We start from the raw sequence: 23914 nt of genomic DNA, 5'->3' as shown, positions 1-23914 counted from the left end.
CGTCTTTGGACATCAATAACAAAGCATTCTGGGAAGCACATGATTCTTCACAACCATGTAATGGCGGCGAAAGAGTCTGAATCCTCCGAGAAATCTTTGCCTTGGGGCCTATCCCCGGATGGGTTAGCCCCAGGATCTATGAAGGTGAGCGGCCACTTCTTGCTTTAGCTTTTCTTGAACCTTATAGGAAGACAATTTGTGGTCAAATGTGAGAAGTTAAGCAAATTACAGATCAAGATGGTTGCCAATTCATGTTCTTCTAGACTATCTCACAAAGCAAGTTAAAGTCTTTTTCTGTTGGAATGATGAACGCTGGTCTAAAGAAGTCTGCTAAATCAAAGCAAGATGTTGAAGAGAAGAAAAAGGTTTGGAAAGAACATCAGTGTTTGTGATTTACCTTTTAAATGTATAACTCACTTTAATTTAAGCTTAAGCTTAAATTAATTCGAAAAGTGGATCAGAAACTCAAATACTTTTCTGGGAGAAGAGATCACGAAATTTGTCGTTAAATCTGAATAGCATGATCCTTTCAACTTGTTCGTGATTTTGAAAAATACCATTCCCTGGGGATCAGAAAAAGAAAATACATAAAGAACGATCAATTTCTCATCCCTAGTGTCGTTGTACAGCTTTTAATGTACAAGGATCGTTTTAAGAGCCACCCTCTCCCACTCTCTCAATGACAAAGATATCACATGCCGCTAGTAAATATAAGGGATGCTTCCTGTACAGTAGTGAACATCTCTCGCAGACCACATCCCCTGCAACCTGGGTTTTAATCCATGTACTACAAAGTTCACACAGCTTAATTCCATTTATCTGAGGGTGGTAAAATGAGGAGCAATATTACTAGGACAAGTTGTGCATGTAATGGGTTAGGAGTGGCACCTATCCCTGCCATAACAATGGTAGAAGCCATACAAAAAGGAACATTCTGATTGCCTTTGACTGCAGTCTGTCTCTTGTCTCGTCTTGTCTTGTTTGGATTTGACTTGCAGCTGTAATGCAGTGATGACGTACATGTAATTCCTGCAATCAGGACTTAATAATAACTTTTATTTCAGAAACTAACAGCCACAAGGTGACCCTCCAAATTAAATTAAAGCACTCAGGGGTAATTCCAGAGATTCAGAGAAGAGTGCAAATTCAGGCTGGTAATTTTGTTGAATAAAACTGTGGTAATTTTCTATTATAGAAGCAGGAAGCCGAAGCTGCAGAAGTGTTTGCCGATTTTGTGGCTTCCTTTGAAGACTCGCGTGCGGCTGGAAAAACGTTTGTGCGTGGCAACACGATCAACCCTGAAACAAAAGGTAACTTTGCTTGAAATTCCTCGTAGCTGTTATAATATATGTATATTGTCCATGATGTTTCCTTTGCAGTGGAAAAAAGACTTAAAAACTACAGCATTGCACAACAGAGTACATGAATGGGCAGTTTATTTTCCATTATGATATATAAATAATATTATGAATTAATCTGAAATAATAATATTTTCATAGCTGATAAATCTGTCTGCTTGAAAAGTTGGCAAAGTCAACTTGATTTGAGGTTTTGATCTTCTATCATGAATTTAAAGAATCTTAGTGCCTTGTCTTTTGCTGTAGTACTGAGATGGCAGAAACATCGTTTTGTTTCTAATTATTTTTAATTAGTGTTTTGATTCTTAAAATGATTTTTAGTAATCTTTTAAGAAGTCAATCCTCTTTCCTGTTGGGTCACTCCATTTTTGTTGTGCTCAGCATTTGTTAATCTTGGGCATCCTGTGCATAGGGTGAGCTTTAGCAAATTTTTGGTTTTTCGTTCCTCTGCTTTTCAGGGCCATCTTGAATTACACTGTACATGCAATGGTCCATTTCCGAGTTGCTGTTTGTCTTGGTTTTGAAGTGAGTCTTGGTGCTCAACTTTTGAAAGGGAAATGAGTTTGATTTGCATAAGAATACGCAACTCATTTCCATTTGAATGGTTGTGGATCAGGACTCGCTTTGAAACTGAGGGATGCAGCAACTCGGAAATGGGCTATTTATGTGCATTGATATTTCATATGCACAAATGATGATCACACACATCATGATTTTCCTATAAGATTGTTTCTTTCCCTACCCTTGTCCTTTGCTTCCAAAGCAACTGTCGAACACTCTTTAATGGACCAAGATACCTACTTGTTTTTAAAGCAGTTTTTAGTAATGGTATTTACAGATAGAGCCATTCCTCTAGCTGTAAGACAACTAACCTGCGAATAGAGCCACCCTTCATTGCTTCCTGTTATTCCCATGGGAGTGGCAGTGAGTGAGAAAGGGCAGCTGTATTTGCATGCTATATTACTACAACTCCCAGGCAGTTTTGCCATTTGGGTCGGGAGGAATGCATACTTTTTTATGCATACTTAATTGACCGCTCCCCATAGGGGCTTTTCAGGGCCAATGAAACACAACGAAACAACAACAGAACAATAACAACAACTGTTAAGAATCCCAACTGGCCGGAGGCAAACCAGTTGGCTGGGAAGTTGAACCAGGGACTACCAGGAACAAATTCAACCAGTGGTCAGAATGTGTCTTGAACCCTGGATCTCCGGATCTCAAGGCAAGCGCCCTAACCACTGGGCCACACTGCCTCCACTTTTCCCTCTAATGGGAATTTTAAGATGCTGTTTTGTTCATGGAACGTACTAAATGGTGTTTTTGAACAAATTTTTCCTTTCTTTTTTATCAGAGGAAACTGCCTCCAAGCAGGCAGGAGCATTATACAAACCAATGGCCAAAATACAGACAGCCGTTATGGAACAGAAGATAAAAACTGAATTTAAACAGGCAAAACCTTCGGTATGTGGGATCGTATTATAAGGCTCCTGCCTAAGAAAATTTTTCTGGATCCCTTTAGGCTTCCAACATTAAAAGTTAGTAGCCCAAGTAATTTTTTCAAGAGTCCAGAATTAATTAATTAAAAGTGAGGATGAATCACCTTGTGATAAGCTAGGCGGCCGTTCGGGCTACTTGTTCAGAAATTTGGTCGCCCGCTCAGGGATTTCAGTAGAAGCCGGCAACCGGCGAACTCCGGCGGCTACTCCCCACTAAGGAGCCGGCTACTTTGGAAAACATTCAATATATCCTGAAGGCAGTCAGTGGTTTTTGGTGATATTTTGTCCCCTCTTTGCTTGTTGGGTGATTTTAAACGAGTTCTATTATAATTTACTCAACACGTGTACGGAAGAAGAGAAAGACTGGTGACAAATTTGCCTGGATTACGGCTGGACTGTCTTTGTTTTCCACATAGAAGAAATAATGTTCTTTTCAGGAAGTGAGACTTGTTATAATTACTCTGAGGAAAGGCAATTTTTGTCAATGTCAATAAGTCAAACTCAATTTGCTTCCAGGGGCTTCACCCCCTGGACCCCCAACGGGGCTCTGCCCCTGTACCCCGCTGGGGGCCTGGGCGGCCCCCAGACCCTTCACCTATGCGGGGGCCTATGACCCCCAGTGCCGTCTACTTTCACAATTTCTCCACCTACTTTAAATCTTATTGACAACCCTGTTGCTCTTGCAAGTAAGGTGCCTCAGGCAACTGGGCAACCATTAGGCAGCAGCCTTGTAGAGCGGAGGGGTTGGCGCAGTGGTAAGATCTCTGCCTTCCAACCCTAAGGTCCCGGGTTCCATTCCCGGTTCTGCCGAGAGTGGACTATTTGGCGACCTTCTTTCCCGCTGAAGTTCACTCAGCTTTCCATCCTTCCGAGGTCGGTAAAATGAGTACCAGCATGCATGGACTGCTTAGAAGCGGCTGCAATTTGCGCCTGTATATGCTTCCAGTCCGCTGGGGGTAAGTTGATCATTGTAAAGCGCCTTTGAGACGTTTGTGATAAAGGCGCTATATAAATGCACCACTTCACTTTACTTTACTTTGTATCATGTCAAGTTCTCACATCAAACAGTGTAACAAACAAATCTTTACTAGGGTGTTAACAACCTTTTACAAGCTTTGCTAGGGTGAGCATTCCTTTATAATCAAGGCTATAGGCATGTGGATTGATGACTCTCCCTGTTGTTTTTTTGGTTTTTTTTTTCAAGTCTAAAGCTTAGGGTTTTATTACTGCAAGTAGAGCAAAACAACAGCAAGAAAAAAAACTCATCTTTCTTTTATCTGCCATCCTGTTTTTCATGGTTTAAGTTTTCTGTGAAGAAGCCTGAACTCTATCCTAGGCCCATCATTGTGAGTAAGTGGTTCACAATATGGTTTACAAGAAAATATTCTTTTTGTTAAATGTGAAATAAAGCGTGTCAAGTTTGTTATATTGCAATCTTGGACACGAGTGAAAATCCAAGTAGAACGAAATTTAAAGTTTAGGGACACTTTAAAATTACTTTTTACTCTGGAAATGTTATTAGGAACTCAAGAAAAAAACCAAGGAGAAAGAAAAGAAGAAGAGCAATTTGGAACTCTTTAAAGAAGAATTAAAAAGGTAAATGGGTGACCTTTAATTAAAGATTATGGATTACTCTCTCAGTAGTATTCGCAGCCACTTTTGTATTAGGTCAATAGTGACCTCTTGTAAAGAATGAATACTGCAGGGTCTGGGTATTATCCAATTAAGCCATGCTAGGTTTGAGTACATTCAAGTTTGGTGAAGATTAATAATATTTATTAGTAATGATTATTATTACTAATAATAGATGAGCTTGGGGGAGGTGCCGATAAAAGCGGGTATTAGTGCCAAGCAAAATGCAGGCCTTGAGGAGGGTGCGCAAATATCCACGGCAACCTAGAGAGCGGCAACCACCACCAGGCACCGTCAATACTCACCAAGTCTTCCTAAGAGGAACGGAAGGGGGAGGGGCAAACTGCCGCACAAAGCACAATTCAGAACTCGAAACCATTATACAACCACATACAAGCAAGTATGTGTCATCTGACACTTGGCAAAATCTTGTACCTCAAATAGGCATACATGATCCCCGATTACTGGTGACCGGCTCGATTTTAACTTTACCTAAATTACGTGTAGTCACATTCATTATTACTAAATTATCATTAATTATTAATTACCAAAATTGAAGGATGCAACTGTACAACGATGGGTGCTGAGGTTCCCTGCAATCTACAGACTAATTTAGAATTTGCTTATCTAAGTATATTTCTCACCAGTCTGCAAGCTGGGCATGCAATGCTTGACTTTTCAACTCTGCACTGAGTTGGTTAATTTTCTCATCATTTACGCTTTGTGGCTCAGTAGATTTCCACCACTAGCCACTTCCACTTCTGTGAATAGTATGTTGTTAAATACATGTACATGTCTCACTCTAAGGAGGAAAACAGGTAACGTCTGTTTTTGTACATAAAGTTGTTAATTGAAATGTACTTCTTTAAATTTGTCCTTTGTTTCATTTTCACAGATACCAATTGGAACGTGAAATAAGACACAAAATTAAGAAGGGAGATTTCTCAGAAATTCCCAAAGATATGCTGGACACAATGGCTCCCGCCATGCTTGCGCCTCCAAAAGGTAAGGATGTTGGTATTTTGTGATAAATCAGGGATTTCAGTAAACATGGAAGAGAGGCATTGCCTCCTTTGTTCAATTCTCAAAATTTCAAAGTCAATCTTTTTACAATCACTGACGGACCGAAGCAAGCACAAATGCAAATAAGCCAATGTGTGTTTCATTCAACACTTTTCAATCAAAACTGAACAACTTCTTATTTTGCGGATTTGTGCTTCTTTGATCTTTTGTGCGCCTTTTGTTTGTCATGTATTATGTAAATCACTGATTGTAATTTATGGCATGCATGATGTATGTAAAGTTTTGTATTTTGTACAGTTATACCTGTACAAGGTTGCTGCCTAACGGTCGCCCAGTCACCTGGGGTGCCTTATTTGCGAGTGCTGGCGACCAAATTTCTGAACAGGTAGCCCGAACGGGCGCCTTACTTGATTCATCCTCACTTTCTTGTAAATATGATCCAAACTGGAATTAATTAATTCTGGGCTCTTGAAAAATGACTCAGGCTACTAACTTTTAATGTTGGAAGCCCGAAGGGCTACTGGACAATTTTCATAGTCAGCAGCCTTGATGTAGTGTCAAAAAATTAATTAAAAGAAAACTGAACAACTTAAGTAAAAAAAATTCTGTTTTGCTTTTGTTATCGAGCACAATCGATGGACCAAAAATGCACATAATTATCACATACATGCATAAAATAATTTATTGATATCCAACACGAGGTGTTCCATTAAGTCTGAGCATTTGTTACCAGTACGTTTTTCCAACAATAAAGTAATTATTGTTGAAATTAGGGTTATTTTTACATGTACATGTAGGTGATGGTAAATCCAGCTTTTTACCTCCACTTGAAGACCAGAGTTTAGAGCTTGCTTTGTGACGTTACTTGTCAGTAAGCCCACGAGTGACTTTGAATTTGTGGAGAAGAATTCTGAAGGGAACAATAATAATAAACTTATTATTATTATTAGTGAAACAGATCATTATTGATGTCATCCAACTATAGACCTTATTCCAAAATGGCCGTCATTTAAATATTCTTTTGTTTTTATTCAAATTAGCCCTTGATGCCTCGTTCTTGAGCTGAAAATCCACAAGAATATTTTGCCTTGAACGAGGCATCAAGGTCTAATTTGAATGAAAACAAAAGAATATCTAAATGGCAGCCATTTTGGAATAAGGCGTATACTGTAAGCACTTTTCTGGCCTTCTTTATCCATACAACACAAAGAAACCAGTATGTGGAATAAGTACTTACATGTACCCAAGATGTGTAAGTATATCAAAAGCACCAAAACAACTTGACTTTTGGGCCTTCTTAGCTTACAATTACAGTACCTACGTTCAGGAAATTGTATTAATTTTAACTGCCAGATATATATTTTGTCTTTTAGAGGAAACCTACTCCTATGGTTCACATGATACAGGAGATCCCAACACAACAAATTTGTACATTGGAAATATCAATCCTGCGGTAATAAATATGTTGAAACAAAATTGTTAAATGGGCAAAAGAGAGAAACTTAACTTGAGTTAAGGACGGTGCCTACTAATTCAAAGGTAATTTTCCGCGGTTTACTGAATATGCGGGAAAAGCAGATCTTAACGAGTGTTATTGAAATCCAAAAAGAAAATTGGGGGTAGCCTCACATTTTTCGAAGATAATTAATCAACAATATTTGTAAAAAGCTTTAAAATACAAAGCAATGTATGGCGTTCTTCTCCAAATTGAAGCCTAATTATCTCTGAAGAATGCGTGCTAAGTTCTGCTTTCTCCGCATAGTTTTGACCCGCGCAAAAGTATCCCTGTATTAATAAGCACCATCCATAGGAAATTCGAGTATCTCGAGATGCGCAGAACGTACGCGCAATAACAATAGTAGGCACCCTCCTTAATGCCCCCTCCATTAACCCTTCGACCCCTGGGAGTGAGACAAGTTTTAACAGATTTTATTCTGTCTAGCACCAGTAGATTTTACTTGTCAACTGGGGCCCTCCTAAGGCGTTTGAGGTGTTAATGGGTTAAGCAAGGTAAAAGTCTATTTACAAGCCTAGTGGCCCATTAGAGCCAGAGCTTATCCCTGTTTCTGTAGCATGAAGCGACTAGGAGTATTTCTACTCCCCCCTGGATGGGATGCTAGTCCATCGCAGGGTTACCCCCAGCAAAAAGTCGCCAGCACCCATTTATACACCTGGGCCCAGTTCCCCAAAAGCCGATTAATGCTAATCTAAGATTAAAAATTAACCAAGCAGTTTATTTCTCTACTCCCAAATGTTGTTCAACGCAGATTTTCGGCAGAACTTTACATGAGAAGACGTCAATATTGAAAAACAAAAATAAGCAAAAAAAACTTTCACCAAAAAGTTGAAAACGTGAAACAAAAGTTTACGCTAATACTGGATTAAGTTAATTGGCTTTCGAGGAACCGGGCCCTGGGTGGAGAGAGGCACCATGAGGGTAAAATGTCTTGCCCAAGAACACAACACAATATTTCCCGGCCAGGACCCGAACCCGGATGACTCAATCCGGAGTCAATCACTCCAACCATGAGGCCACTGCACCTCCCCAGCTTTTAATATACGAGTCAAACTAAATTAATCCTGGGCTTGCATAAATTATCTCAAAACTTTAATAAGGGTTGAAGGGTTGGGTGTCTTTCTCTTGATTTTCGGTAAGGCTTGCTTTCCACAAATTGAAGATACTGTAAATCCTTGACAATACGTGCTCAGATTTATCGTGTGTAATTTAGATGACCGAAGAGATGTTAATGCGACTTTTTGGCAAGTATGGTCCACTGGCTAGTGTGAAAATCATGTGGCCCAGGACAGAAGAGGAAAAGGCTCGCAACAGGAATTGTGGTTTTGTTGCTTACATGAGAAGAAAGGATGGAGAAAAGGCTCTGAATGCACTGAAAGGTTGAAAGCTTTTGAATAGACCATCTAGCTATTGATATATGTTACCTGTAGAACCACGTACAGTTACCAGTGAGCGGTTTAAAACTTATCAACAGAAGATTACCTAGGTTACTTGTACAGTGTACGTCCTGGTAGCAAAAAAAGTATTTTCTACTGGGAAGGGTGTATCTAAAAGAATCCTGACATTGCTGGTGTCTGCAGAATACTCACCGAAAGCTACTACTTAATGCTAGGAGCAAGTGTAGAGTTGGGAGTGCAACAAAACATCCATAAGAATGAACAACCCATGGCAAAATCATCTCACTTGTAGGCCGTAAAGCTTAGCTCTAGTAGAGCGAGTATTGACAAAAAAAATGTTCAAGTACCATATTTACTTGTAAATGCCACGGCGTTTTATTAAATTTTGAGCGTGTCCAGTGCAGCATTTATTCAAGGGTGGCGTTTATTTCAAAATCATATTTTGTAAATCACTGAGAACAATTATGGTAGATCATTTTGCAAGTGTTAGTTGAAACAAAAACATGTTAAAAGTTCCAATGTCTTGCATTTTTTCTGAGATAGAATCGTAATTGTCTGGCTTGTGATCGACGTTCAGAGAGTTAAATGCATATTTGTTTTTTTCTCACAATCCTTGAATAAATGCTGCATTCTTCTGATTGGGGCCGGTGTTTATTGGTTCTTTTCCTTCCATTTGGGAGCGTTTAATTAAGGGAATATGGTAAAGATCAACACTCTTCAAAGTTGCTAGGACTGGGGCTAAAAGATACTTGTAGTGATTCTCAGTCCGGGTTGTCAAGAGTAGCCAGATGCCAAAAAAAAATTCACCTTCGTATTAATTAGCACATATTAGACTAACTTTATTTTCCACCTTCTAGTTTTCAAAAACAGCTGTCTATTGCAAAAACCTAACAAGCCTGCTAAGTTTGGACAGTACTAAGTTAACGTTACCATACGTACAAAAAAAAAGACTTAGATTCACTGAGTAACCCCTTGCTTGTTGTTTTGTCAACAGGAAAAGAAGTCATGTCTTATGAAATGAAGCTGGGATGGGGCAAGGGTGTCCCTATACCTCCCCACCCTATATATATTCCACCTGAGATGCAAGAAGACACCACACCCCCTCCCCCCTCGGGCCTTCCATTCAATGCTCAACCTGATAACAAAAAGAAAGATGATTATTCTAGTGCCCCTCCCCCACAGGGTGGGGGTGAGGAACACCCACGTGATCTTGACCCAAATGGTTTTAACAAAGAGGTGAGTTGGTAACAACTTCATTATGATTGTAGGATTCTTATGTTAATAATATTATTGTCCACTACTTTCCCACTTGACCCTTAATAGTTGAGGGATTTCTTAGATGGGGAAAACCCTTTGGTACATGTATGAGCTGGAGTCACATTAATTCCATATCAAAACATAAGATTAAGGAATACAACCATTTGTCACAAAAAGGAACATGAGGCAATAATTATTATGCAGGTGCATCAAAAGTAAGTTGTAAATTCTCAATTTTGCTTAACTTTGTTTGTTCCTTCAATTTATTGAAATTCATGTACTTCTGGGATAAGCTTCAATGACTCTTAATTCAGTGTTCTACATTCTCCATTAAATTGTTATATGGAATACTGTAAAGGTAAATTAAAAATCACATTGAAAATCACCTTCCCACTTTATTTTTATAAAATTATGACTATTTTATTAGATTTTTTGTTGATTATTGTGTTAATTTATGACTCGTATATCAACATTGCTATTATTTCATGGTTAAATTTATTATCTCGTTGATGAACTATATTATTTTCAAGTCAAAGTCGTATGAAATCTTTGCATATGTGAATCTTTTAATGTATTTTTGGTTTGCGTATCAGTTGTTTTTAAACGTTTGCTTTTAAAACAAATATAATTTTAGTGTTGGTCATCTTTTTTTCAGCAATAGAAAAAATGTTACATCCCCATTCATTGACAAAACAGTTTTACATGTAAAACTGAGAAAAATAGTGTCTGGCAGAGATGTTTACCACACTGCTGCGAGAAGTACTGTTTTTGATGTTCCCAAAACACAATGTTTTATTTTAACTACTTCATAATTTGTAATAATTTTGTAGCTGTTTTTCTGAATACTCACAAAGTCTTTGGCAATTGTCTCTTAGACCTTAGCCAATGCGGTCGTGAAAGTTGTAATCCCGACGGAAAGGTACCTTAATGCAAACTGACTATAAAGTATACATTGTGATTTTATTCCCTTGTGGAATATCCTGGTTGGTATGTTTTCCAAAAGCTTTCTTTTTGCTAAGGTATGAACATGACGATTCTTAGCATGCGTGGCCTTACATGTGATTAATGATGTTTATGTCGCTGTTTGTATTATGAAATAATAATAATAATAATAATAATAATAATAATAATAATAATAAATTATTATTATTGCTTTGTAGCACCTCTCCACTGTCTTTTGACCTTCATTTCACTTTAAAAGCAAACAAACCTTTCTGACCAACAGAGTTCTTCCCTACACTTCCTCATCGTAGACAACATCTGTTTAGTGTTTCCTTTATATCTCTTCCTTCCTACTTAATTAAATTCATTCTAGTCTACCCCAAAAGCAATCCCAATTATCAATACAGCAGTATTCAGGAAATACCAAAAGTAATGCTTGGTGATTGACTTAAGAATCTTAGACAGATTTTATCGTTGACTACAGAACAAAACCACAGTTATGTTACAATGTCCAACACTTCAAGAAAATTACATGTTTGCCTCAGCATCTGTAGTAGTAGAGGACTTTTCCTTGCACGTTCTCCAAGAACCAATAACATTTTTCGTGTGGACCAGGTGTAATCTAACCATGGAAAGTTGGGTTGCTTAGCCACTAACTTTTATCTATTGTTTGTTGTCGTGGTAACCATGTAATTCCAACAGGAACCTGCTGTGCCTTGTACACCGAATGGTGGAGTTTGTGGTGCGTGAGGGACCAATGTTTGAAGCCATGATCATGAACAAGGAATTGAATAACCCTATGTATAGGTAAAGTGTGGGAAATTCTTTAATGCACTTACCCATATCAATGAACTCTTTTTTTTTTTTGAATAAGATGGTGTTTAAATTGGTTCCAGACAAATCAATTAAAAAATTATTCAGCTTTGAGTGATCTGGAGAATGTCACACAGTGATTTTAGTTGTGAATAATAATAAGAATAATAATAATGATAATAATAATGATAATAATAATAATTATTATTATGCATTCTCTCGCCGAAGGCGAAGTGATTATCGGTGATTATTCACCAATAATCACTGAGCCTGATTCGAATATTTTTTTTTGTATAAATACTCTGGTGATTATTTCAAAAAAGAGAAAAAAAAAAGATTTCAACTCGAAATCATCTTCAATTACAGTGTCAAAACGAATACTGGCAGCCATTTTGTCTGTCGTGGTGATTATCGGCTGATAATCCGAGATAGCGAGCCAATGAGAGCGTGCGATTTTGTATAATCACCTGTGTATTTATACTAAAATAAATTATGTGTTTCATATGGCAGCACTACAGTGTAGTTTATTGTTCCTATAAATTTAATTTGCTTAGTATGAATTACGATGTACAATTATGCAGTGTTTGGCTTTGTCATGTCATTACTCAGCTCTGTTGCACAGAAGATACTTTCTTCCTACTAAGCATCATTATTAGCTACTTTCATATACATGTACAACTGTAACCTGCAATGCATTTTGTTTTTCCCACATATTTTGCATAAAGTATTATCAACTATTCCTAAGTGCATTTGAAAACAATAGTTTATGCAAAATTTGTGGGAAAACAAAACGAATTGCTGGTTATGTGAAAGTAGCTAATAAAATAGAAATGAATGAACGAAATGATATCTTCAAATGAATCATATACTAAACTGTGGATATGAAATCAAGTAAAGCTATGATCCTTGCAGGGGATTCAAACCCAGTTGAAGTCCTGAATTTTCCAGGCGTCTCTATACAATTTCTAAAATTGCGTCCATAACTCCGAAGATCATAGTTTTACTTGATTTCATATCTGCAGTTCAGGGTGTGATTCATTTCATATATCCTTTCATTGATTCATTCCTCACGGGAAAATTAGAACCCACGAATGAAAAGCTCCCAACGTCAGTGGCTTTAATAGCTCAGTTGGTTAGAGCGACGCACCGGTATCTTGAGGTCATGGGTTCAAACCCCATTGAAGTCCTGAATTTTTCAGGCTTCTCTACGCAATTGCTAAAATTGCGGCCATAACTGCAAGGATCATAGCTTTACTTAAAGTACAAATGGTTAATTAAGTTTCCTAAGTTGCTTGTCTCACTGCTTAAGCTCTGTATAATTATTGTAAAGTTACACCAGAGCTTATTTTAATTCTTGCGTAAAGTAAATCTTTATTATTTTGTGTGAGTTCATTTTACAGTGTTAGTATAAAATGTGGCTCTTTTTGTATATTATCATTATACGCAGGTTCTTATTTGACAACCAAAGCCCAGAGCACATTTATTACAGGTGGAAATTGTTTTCCATTCTCCAGGTTTGTACCTGTGTTGCCTGTTCATTGTTCTATGCGGCACCTAATTTTTCATTTTGTGAAATTTTGATTAAACTTTTTGCAACAACACAATAGTTTTGCCCAATATTTCCACCAAGAAAAACTTACCACATTTAAAACACAGTTTGAAGGTTTTCTATTGGTGCCATGGAAACACTGAAATTTCTACTCAGAACATTTTTGTATCTCCTGTGTGTGAACAAATTGCTTCTGACAAAATTTATCGTTTTTCTTGAAGGGTGATTCCCCAACCAAATGGCGGACAGAAAAGTTTAAGATGTTTGAGGGGGGCTCTATGTGGAAGCCTCCTCAATGTCATAAATACACCATGAGTGCCGCAGCATTCAACGCCAATAAACAACCTGTCCCTCAAGTAGAAACCCCAGCATCGGCTGCTGCCGCAGTTGCTCCACCTGCACCCTCACCAACAGCTGCTCCTTCTCAGAGCTCAAGTGGTAGCCATAGCAGTAGTAGTGCATCGTCATCAACAGCTGCAGCGAGTAGAAAGAATGTACTGTCTAACAGGTGGGCTTTTTTCCTTCTGTTTTTTTAATCAAAAATTTGCAAAAATAAAGACCAGGGCCCGGTTCCTCGAAAGCCGATTAACTTAATCCAGGATTAGCGTAAACTTTTGTTTCACGTTTTCAACTTTTTGGTGAAAGTTTCTTTTGCTTCTTTTTTTTTTTTCAAGATTGACGTCTTCTCATGTAAAGTTCTGCCAAAAATCTGCGTTGAACAGCATTTGGGAGTAGAGAAATAAACTGCTTTGTTAATTTTTAATCTTAGATTAGCGTTAATCGGCTTTTGAGGAACTGGGGCCAGAATGATAGAGTAAAGTAAAGTGGTGCCTTTATATGGCGCCTTTATCACAAACGTCTCAAAGGCGCTTTACAATGATCAATTTACCCCCAGCGGACTGGAAGCATATACAGGCGCAAATGGCAGCCGCTTCTAAGCAGTCCATGCATGCTGGTACTCATTTTACCGACCTCGGAAGGATGGAAAGCTGAGTGAACTTTAGCGGGAATGATGGTAATGATGAAGATGGCAACAGCAACAACAATAAAATCACCACTTTGTTTCACAACATTTAACTTGTTGAATGGCGTATTTCAGCAGTCAACGTAACATAATACACTGTTTGAGATTTGCTGAACAAGAACTGTAACATCTGTTCATCAAAAGGTGGTGAACAGTCTGTGTTTTGCTGGCTTAAAGACACTTCTTCGTTTAGGTGCTCAATGAGGACAACCTCAGCCTAATATGCTGACATCCTGACAAAAGTAATGACACTTTGTTGTTGTTGTTTTTATTTCTGCAGACAACGCGACAAGCTAGAAGACATGTTGAGGGACTTGACTCCAGAAAGGGCTAAGATTGCCAAGAGTATGGTGTTTTGTGTCAATCATGCTGACTGTGCTGAAGAGGTGATTGCTTCACCATCATTTCATTTCTGATCTAATTTGTGTTTTATTGTTTCTTTCCCTCACTATCTTATTATTGGTTCTGCTGTTGTGGAAAACGTTTTGTCCAGCAATTGTCTTGAAAAGTATTTATTTGCACAGGTTGTCGAGTGTATTGCTGAATCATTATCTATCTTGGAGACGCCTTTGCAGGTTAAGGTGAGATACGTTTTCATGTTGTATCATTGCTCAGGCACAAAAGTGACTGATTTATTGTACCAAGAGAAATGAGTGATTCTACAATAGTCAATTTGCATCATTAAAAAGTGGATCTTGTAGCTGGGATGACACAGAGGTGTGAGTACTCTCCTTCTACCAAGGTGACCCTGGTTCAGTTCCCAGACTCAAGGGCATTTGTGGGTTGAGTTTGTTGTTGGTTATTTTCTCTGCTCGAGAGGTTTGTGAGGATTGAAAACTGTTCTACAGCAATTGTCTGATGTCAGTCAGTTACCTGATGATAAGTTCCATTTGTTCCCAGAATGAGATATAATGTTATCATATATTCTCAGTCAATACTGACTTAGACACTTGATTAACATTTATTAATTTTTGTCTCTAGGTTGCTCGACTGTATTTGGTGTCAGACATTCTTCATAACTGTTCAGTCAAAGTGCCTAATGTGTCGTACTATAGAAGAGGGTATGCAGTTTCAACCATTCTTTTAAAGTAACTTATAATGTCATCACTCATCAGGAATGCATAAAACCCAGGAGCAATAATATAGATAGTTTGAGATAGTTTTTTTAGCTGGTGAAGTGGATCCATTGTGTGAAATTTGATCCTGGGTTTTGTTGTTATTGTATGGTACGAGGTATTCGTCAAGTATTCAGTGGTTGCTGAGGTAGAACTTTGGCATGTTGACCATAGTTAAGTTAAGTTTTCTATGATCTTAGAATATATGAAATTCGTTTATTTGAACTGTGGAATAGACATAAAATAGTTACTACAGTTAGAAAGATTGTTGCAGTTTAGCAGGTGCAAGCAAGCCTGACAATCCACGCTTGAACAGGATTCAAACTCATGGCCATGCTTCAAGTTTTCTATGATAAAGTTATGCTCTAAGTTTTATATGGTAAACACATAATAATATTAATTTTATTTTTCAAGTGATTGCATGTTTTCACTTTACCGTGGTAAATGTAAATTAGGTTTGTTCACAACTTTGTAGAGTAAGCTTTTTTGGTCACATGATAGTAAAGGATTTTTTTGACAAAAAAACACAGGTTTCAAGATGTATTTACTTTTTTGTGACAGATTTCAGAAACTCCTCCCTGAAATATTTAACAACTTAAGCGCTTCATTCAAAGCCATAAATGCCCGCATGAAAGCAGAGAACTTCAGGGTAAGTCAAAAATCATTTACAGTAATATTATAAGTCATTTTCTTGCATTAAACCAGATTCTCCAAGGAGATTCAATGGCATCACTACACCATCTCTGCTTTTGGCCTTTTAAACCTTAGGACGCCCCCAGTTGAGGAGTAAAATTGTCTGGCGTTTGAGTAAAATCTTTTAGGTCTAACTCCCAGGGGGCAATGGGTTAAGAGTTTTGTAAATTCAATGTTCCTTTGTTAGTGGCACTGGTATGCACAGTCGACCATGTTTTAGCATTCTACTGGCTACACTGTATTTACTGTACCTGTGCCCTTGTGAAAATGTCAACTCGAAATGACATCAATTTTTTATGCCACGCCCTATATTTCAGTTGGCGCTACACTGCCATCAATATGGGAAAATTTAATATTCTGTTCACAAACAGTCTTTCTCTCATTTAGATCTTTCAATTTCTGGACCAAATGAACCCTTGTTTGTAGGTGGCATGTTATAACCAAAACGTATCTTAGCTATGAGATTACCATCCGTTGTCTAAACTGATCCCCTGAGCTGTGGTGATAGCCCCTTTCTGATTGTCAAACTCCCAAATTCCGTATTGAAGTTTGGCGTCGCATTCCACTTATAGTTTAAGGATCGTCCGGGTGAGAGTAGCCCTGATATAGACTGTTGTTTGTGACATTGACGTTTCTACAACCTTAGCGGAAAGTCAGCCGCAGAGTCAAGTGAAAATGTCTTACATGAAAATTACTTCTGCTAAGGCCATCGTGAAGTTAAGCCCCGTCTACACGAGCAACTGTTATGTGACAATGTTTATATGTGGCAAATACATTTGATTCTGTAGATAGCACAATCAAATAATTGTTGACAATTTGCAGTTAAGTGGGTCAGCAATGCCTTCGGACAGCAGAGACAAAGCAGAAATTAAAGGCGAGGTTGCCTGGTCCTTCTCCAATGACACTCGCTAAGAGGCAGAAATTTGCTACATTTTATGTGACAAGTCGTCTACTCGAGCAACTTTTCGTATTTGTTAACTTTTATTTGTTAATACAAGAGCTAACACGTCAGCTATTCAGCAAGTACATTTGTCGCGTAAAAATTGGCCAAATGTCCTCGTCTACACGAGTAGACACGAGTAAATAAAAATTGTCGCATAAGAATTGCTCGTGTAGACGGGGCTTTAGTCAATATCAACAGCAACTTCTCAGGACCACTCTCTCCCAAACGATTGCATGATATTATGGTATTAACAAACCAATATTACTTTTTCAATCCTCTTCAGAAACAAGTCCTTCGCTGTCTTGCAGCATGGATGGACTGGGCGGTCTACACACCAGATTTCTTATTTGAACTTGAGAATGTGTTTTTGGGTCATATTGAAAAACCTGGTCAACCAGAGGTAAGATAATCATTACATCCGTTTCAATATTTGCTTGAACGTTGGATAGTCATATTGATTGTTCAGATAAGAGATTGCATTTTGCCTAACAAGGGTTTGTTTTTTCTGATCAAGTTTTTTTTATTCCTATGCCGATTTAGGGAAATGTGATGAAGTGGAAAAAGAAAAAAAAAAGAGAAAAAAAAAAGAGTAGTTTCGCGCATAATACATGTATATATCCTGATGACCATTGCAAAAAACGTTAGGGTTAGAGAGAAGGAGATTTCCAGTTTCAGCCTCGGGACTTCTTCTACCGTCGGTAGTTGTTCGTCGAAACAAACGGGGAGGCTTAATGCTTTCATCTATTTCTTGGTATCTGGATGCCCCCGACGAAGAACTCACTCTCGTTTATGAGCCTAAGAGATTTCTTCTAATTGATTAAACAGTGATGTTTCTGCGCTACTCGTCTCGTCAGACTTTATCGGCAGCCTACCGACCGATGCCAATTCAATGCTGCGAAAGCGAGGAAACAACTGGCGGGTCAAAAGTGCTGGTGACTGGTAAAAGGCAATTCAACCCTTACCCAAGCCCTAACCTTAAACCAGAAACCCATAAGGGTTGAAACGTGTAACGGCCCCTTGTGTGCTGGGAAACAAGCTTCTGAATATTCAATTTGCTAAGTACCATATTTGGAACAACAAGAGCGAGGGGTTCCAAATATGGTACTTATCACTGAAACATTCAACCAATCAGCTCGCACTGAATATTCGGAAGCTGTGAACGCGCGTTACACGTTTCGACCCTTATGGTTTTCTGCTTAAACTTAACCCAGTTACCTGTTACCAGTTACCGTTTACCTTTTGCCAGTTACCAGTTACCAGCATTTTAGACCCGGCGGGAAAAATCTTTAATATCCGGGTTACAAAGTTAGTATCCGTTTTTCTTGTGTGCCACTTTTGTCAGGCTCCCGATGAACCTCTGCGTTCGTTGTACCCAGTGGATGATGGTGTTGGAAAAATGAAAGCCGATGTGGACGGAGCTCCTCTGGATGTTGATGGCGTGCCATTAAAAGCTGTGGACCTTGATGGTGTACCAATACGATCAGTGGACATAGATGGCGTCCCTTTAAGTAGTACTGATATCGACGGTTCTCCGTTAACTCGGGATGATATTGATGGAACCCCAGGTAAGTGTTTTAGCTGCTTGAAATCAAATGCTCAGTTTATCTCGAAGACGCGTCATAGAGGTTGAGGGTACATACCAAGCATTTGTCAATCAGCCGTGTTCTCATGCAGAACTCTGTCATAATTTGTACCTTGAATAATCCCGTTTAGAAATCTATGCGTAAATGTAAAAAAAAAATTGGCATTGTCTTTCTTGTTCTTAAGATCATCAGTCACAATGATCAACAATGAAAATATCTCTTACAACTTCCGTCATTGCTTTGCTGTCTATCGAACGCCATCTTGGATTATCAGTCATGTATGAATGAATTAGCGTGAAGCCACGTTTCAACCCTAAATGTTTTTGTTAAGGAAACTCGGCGGCTTTAACAAACATATTTTGCGGGAATTTAGCTTTTAATGCGTCGTAAAGCCTAAAGGTTGGCAAAACTTTCAGTTAACGAGCGTGTAACGTCACGTTACGTCTTTTCATGTGACGTCACGGACTCCAGATTAAGGGTGCGTTCGATTGACCGTATTCCGGATTAGGAATACGTGGAATATAAGTTTAACATCCTTCGTTTTTACGGAGATTCACATTAAAATTGTCAAACATCTGGTAAAATGCCATTTTAAACATATTTTTATTATCCTTCACCTTGCTGCTTCGAGACGCGCCAAACATACCGTTTTAATCATCACTCCACGTATTCTTATTCCGGAATAGGGTCAATCGAACGCACCCTAATTCATCGGAAAACGGACATTTTAATTGTTTTTCTTGTTTGCAGTGAATAACAAAAAGATGGCGGAGAAGCCACGCGATAAAGGTAAGCATGTGCATTGATTGATTGCTATGATTTTAGGGACGTTCACTGCATTAACTCTTAATCTTTCCCTCTGCGGCCCACGATTGAACACCTCCGGTAAACGAGCGACGCACCTTTGAGGCTCTATGGAAAACTGAGTGACACAGTTTATATTTGTTTTGAACTGTTTTTCACTGTATGAAATGCTTAAACTGCTCCCTTTGCATCAAAGCTTCCTCTCTAGAGGTTTTAGATATGTCCAGAAACGCCCAGAATTAGCTGCACGACGATTTTGATAAGCGTCACGAAGTGTCCTCTTGTTCTTCTCTGCAACTTCAACATCACTCACGTCTGGGATTACCTCAATGGGCCTTTTGCAGCTGGCGATCAACTGGTACAAAAACCGCCACACTGGAGAACAAATTGCGCGCAGGGAAATCTAAAACAAAGTAACTTCATTTCAATTGTCTTTGTTTTAGATGTCCCAGTGTGTAATTGGCTCTCCAGGGCCCGGTTGTTCGAAAGCTGATTACCGTAACTTAATCCAGGATTAGCGTAAAGTTTTGTTTCGTGTTTCGTGAAAGTTTCTTTTGCTTATTTTTGTTTTTCAAGATTGCCTTCTTCTTCTAAGTTTTGCCGAATGTCATCGTTTAACAGCATTTGGGAGTAGAGAAATGAACTCCTTGGTTAATCTTTAATCTGGGATTAGCGTTAATCGGCTTTTGAACAACCGGTCCCAGGCCCCGGTTGTTCAAAAGGTGGATAGCGCTATCCACTGGATAACTCAATTGGTTTTAATAGTGTTCATCCGCTGGAAAGTGATTTATTCGTTGGATAGCGTATCCACCTTTTGAACAACCGAGGCCAGTATGGCGGTTTTTGTACCATGTGATCACAAGCTGCAAAGGGCCCATTGAAGATAAACAGCTGCATGTAACCTCACCAAATAATAACACGAAGGCTTGCAATTGGCTCATTGTTAGACTGAAGTAGATAGCACGGGCTTGGACTAAAAGGGAAACTTGATGTGGGTCTAGTTACCTGCTTTTCATAACGGGGAGTTTTCGACCTTAGCTGTCCACTGTAAGAGTATCGTGAGGCCGAGACTTCATTGAAGGCTGTAATTAACACAACGAGTGTCACTTCGAGTATGAGTCCTGGGATTTGATTACTGCGCATCCGTACTGCGCAGCCCGGCGTGCTTAAGTCGTCCGGGCAAGTTGGTTCCCATGGAGTGTTCGAGATCTTTAAAAAAGCGCGAATGGTGCTGATTAAGAACGTTGTTTGCCATCAGATATTCCTCATGTCGCTTCAAAATGGGATCGCCCTGAGTGGGAACGAAGCGAAGAACCGGAATCAGCCGCTGTGTGAGTATTGAGCTGTTTGATTATTTCCACTGAAAGCGATTAAAGGAACCTCCACTCCTTCAAAAGAATAACTAATCCGGGAAAAAAATGTTTGTTTTCCGAACAAATTTGGTTATTTTTCCTTATTAAAATGATTGCGTTCTGTCGTTGTCGTTGTTGTCAAAATGTGACGGTGACTAAGGTTTTGTTTTCACTCTTCAGACCTTCCTCCGTCAAAGAGGATTCCCCGAGCAGACCCGAAGAGCCGACGGCTTCTTCCTCGGAAACACCGCGTGTCGCGGAAATCGATGAAGGCCGACGAAAAAAGCTTCGAGAAATTGAACTTAAGGTTGCAGAGTACGCTCAGAAATTGGAAGCAAAAGGAACTAGCAACATAGCACAACAGTGTGATGTGTACAGAGCCAAGCTTCTCGAGGTATAGACTGCTAATAAAGTCAGTGAGCTTTCTGTTTAATGCTATTGAGCCATTTAGATTCTCCGCTCGGTTGGCTAACTCGCTTGTAAGAAACATCTTCACTCCCTGCAGCGAACCAAACAGTGACTGGCTCCAGTCACGCAATTCTCTCCTCGCCCTCATGCGGGTTAAGCTGCAGTCACTTCCCTCGGCTGGCTGGCTTGTTTTCGTAAATTAAGCAAACAACTAGTCTCCTTCGCTCCTTCGCAGCCGTTATTGGGGCGTGGCGTCACGCGACTCTCGCCCCATCAACCAGCCGTTCTTTGGGGGGAGAGTTGCGTGACATTCAAAAAACGGCTGCGAAGGAGACTAGCAAACAACTCGTTTCTGGCAATCTGTGAAACGCGCCTGACAAGGATCAAAATAAAGTGGAATCGATAGAGTTTGCAGGCCATGTGCGCATCCTGAGCGTAAAAAGGTTGGGAAACATTTGACCGCCGACCGGTTGGCTCGAGCTCAGTTGATTGCACATCGGAGTAGCGTGAAGGAGGTCGTGATTTCAACTCCGGCCGCACCAACACTTAGGGTCTTTAAATAACTGCGGAGAAAGTGCTGGCTTTGTAAATGTAACTGCAAGTGGTAAGACTTCTCGGATAAGGACTATAACGATCCCACACGCTATTTGATAAGAGTAGGGCGCGGAGTTGCTGGTATTGCGGTCTGGTCTGAACTCTCCAGCAAAATGTGGCCGGCCTGGCAGTGATTTTTCACAACGGCTTTATGGTGTATGAGGCCACGTTAGCAAAAGCAACCATGTTGCTTAGTGGTGGAAAAATGTAGATGTAGATACTGCAATTTTCTTTGTTTGCCCCTCAAAGTCTTGCATAAGCATTTTTTCCAGTTTCTCTTGGGACCATTATGAATCCCAACAGAAAATGAAAACAATGCTTATACAAAATTTTGGAGTGACAAACAAGGAGTATTATGATATTTTTGATATTTGCTCAGTAGAAGAATTGTCAGAAACGGATTCCTTTCGAGTAAATACACATTGTGGCTTAGAGAAACTGGATCCAGGCTATGCTGTGCACTGGCTCTCAAACCCCTTCCATCCGCGTTCTGCGTAGTTCCGACAAAATTGACGTTAAGTTATTGTGTTATATTGCAAAGTGATATTTGTAACCTTTAATGGTCATTTCGTTGACTTGCAGGCAATCGAACCAAAAGAAAAAAAGAAGAAGAGCAGCAGTCATGCGTCTTCTCCCTCAGATTCCAAGCGTAAGAAGTCTCGCAGTCGTTCCAAGTCCCCCTCGTCAAAGAAACGCACCCGTCGTTCCCAGTCATCTGAAAGTCGCTCGACTTCACGATCCCCCGCGCGGAGCAGGTCACGATCGCCATTGGCTGTATCTCTGACGGTACTTCAACTTTTAAGTGTTTACTTTGGCTTTTACTTGACTTCCCTCGAGTTACTAAGCAGCCGGCCTCAAACCAAATACACCACGGGTAAAGGGTAAAATGTGAGGTCGACCTCTAAACGGAAACTGATCAACCTAAAGGCATCCAACTTTCAGTAAACATTACTAGAAGAGTAAGATTGTCTGTTGTTTCTCCTTGCTTGAGTGAGGCAGCGTGGTCGAGTGGTTGCCAACTGGTTGCCTCCTGCCAGTTGGGGTTCTTAATAACGTTTCTGTTAACTTTGAATTGTTTCTTTCACATTGTTAAAAGTGGGGTGCTTGTAAACTAGCTTCATAGCTAAGTGCACTTCCACCATAAACAAGGCATTTACATTTTTATTTTTTTTTACAGTGGAAATGAACCTTTTAAGTTATGGCCCCCTTTGGAAACTAGGGAAAATTAATTATTTTTTGGCAAATTTATGTTTAACTTGATTTTATTTGAATTTGTTTCCTTCTCAGTCCCTCAAGAATTACGAATCCCGTTCCCCTTCCCCTTCAAGCTCCAGAAGGTCAAGATCCCGCAGCCGGAGTTCATCTCGGGGACGCGGGAGATCCCGTTCCCGAAGCCGGTCTCCGGGTAGCAAACAAAAACGAAAGCGTTCCAGGTCCCGAAGTGGGACTCCCGTGAAAAAGGGCTCGTCACGAAAAAAGCGGTCCAGATCCCGCTCAAAGTCTCCGAAAAGGAAGAGTAAAAAGAAGAAGAAGTAGAATCCTGAAGATAAAATAAAAGACAGCTTCTCAGAAATTTTCCTTCTTTTTTTCTGTTTTGCATCCAAGTGGATGTGATTGCGTCACTTCTAAGCCGTCAACTAACGATTGTGTGAGGGGCGGTCACAAGCTCAGCGGACACAACTCGGAAGGAAACGACATGGCAGACGAGAGGAAATGGTCGATGGACAATATACTTCAAGAGCGCTCAAAATTACACTTGTTAGGGCCGTTTCTCGAAAGGTCCTTTGCCACTCAGGCGTATTTCGGCGGGCACAAGCAGTCTCTTTGTATTTTCAAACAGACACGGTTTAGAGGCATGAAAATTTGCAATTGATTTTCTTTCTGGCCCCAGTTGCTCAAACGATGGATAGCGCTATCCGCCGGATAAATCTCTATCCACTGGATAATTCAATCGATTCTGCTAGTGTTTATCCGCCGGATAGTGATGTATCCGGTGGATAGCGCTACCTATCGTTTGAACAAATGGGGCCTGGTCTTGTAAATCAGGTGAGAGAGCAGACTTCTAAAGTAGGTGGCTAGTATTTTCACAATTGGAGAAAGCCCCCCTCCCCCTCTCCCCCCTTTCCTGAAAATGAGCTCAGTGCTGGAGGTGATCTTCTCTCTCGTCTTCACCACTCTGGTATTTTTAGTAAAAAATTTTAAGTTGGTTGCATTAAACAGGACGACTGGCACAAGAAAACTAGCAAGGTCTGTATCTAAAGAAGGTTATGTCGGTCGAACACACAATAGTCAAATAACTCGTTGTCAGTAGAGTATTTGGTGGGTGTTTATAACCCGTGGACTACATTTCTATTGTTTGCAGAATTTTAATTGTCCCTGAGAAGTGTTGAATAAAGAAACCTAGTTTAAAAA

At 39.6% G+C, this 23914-nt stretch overlaps 1 protein-coding gene across 1 annotated transcript; it reads left to right on the top strand.

Moving 5' to 3' along the window:
- Positions 1-47: 47 nt before the first annotated feature.
- LOC138028993 (U2 snRNP-associated SURP motif-containing protein-like) lies at positions 48-23914 on the top strand. The gene is made up of 24 exons (XM_068876651.1): positions 48-144; positions 264-365; positions 1196-1310; positions 2713-2822; positions 4380-4453; positions 5385-5494; positions 6886-6965; positions 8242-8407; positions 9420-9661; positions 10558-10601; positions 11327-11431; positions 12885-12951; positions 13208-13494; positions 14291-14396; positions 14535-14591; positions 14992-15071; positions 15687-15774; positions 17045-17161; positions 18104-18326; positions 19095-19133; positions 20407-20479; positions 20681-20894; positions 22085-22288; positions 22790-23914. Exons 1-24 carry the CDS (start codon positions 61-63, stop codon positions 23036-23038), a joined length of 3036 nt encoding a protein of 1011 aa, XP_068732752.1. The 5' UTR covers positions 48-60; the 3' UTR covers positions 23039-23914.

This window comes from Montipora capricornis, chromosome 13, assembly GCF_036669925.1.
Source record: "Montipora capricornis isolate CH-2021 chromosome 13, ASM3666992v2, whole genome shotgun sequence".
In the NCBI taxonomy this organism is placed as follows: domain Eukaryota; kingdom Metazoa; phylum Cnidaria; class Anthozoa; order Scleractinia; family Acroporidae; genus Montipora; species Montipora capricornis.
This window is presented reverse-complemented; position numbering and strand designations above follow the sequence as displayed.

Excerpts from the sequence above, each read along its gene's own strand:
- LOC138028993 (XM_068876651.1), top strand. The coding sequence starts at position 61 with ATGGCGGCGAAAGAGTCTGAATCCTCCGAGAAATCTTTGCCTTGGGGC. Across the intron at positions 366-1,195 it reads ATGTTGAAGAGAAGAAAAAG|AAGCAGGAAGCCGAAGCTGC; the intron begins GTTTGGAAAGAA and ends TTTCTATTATAG. Across the intron at positions 13,495-14,290 it reads AAGAATGTACTGTCTAACAG|ACAACGCGACAAGCTAGAAG; the intron begins GTGGGCTTTTTT and ends TTATTTCTGCAG.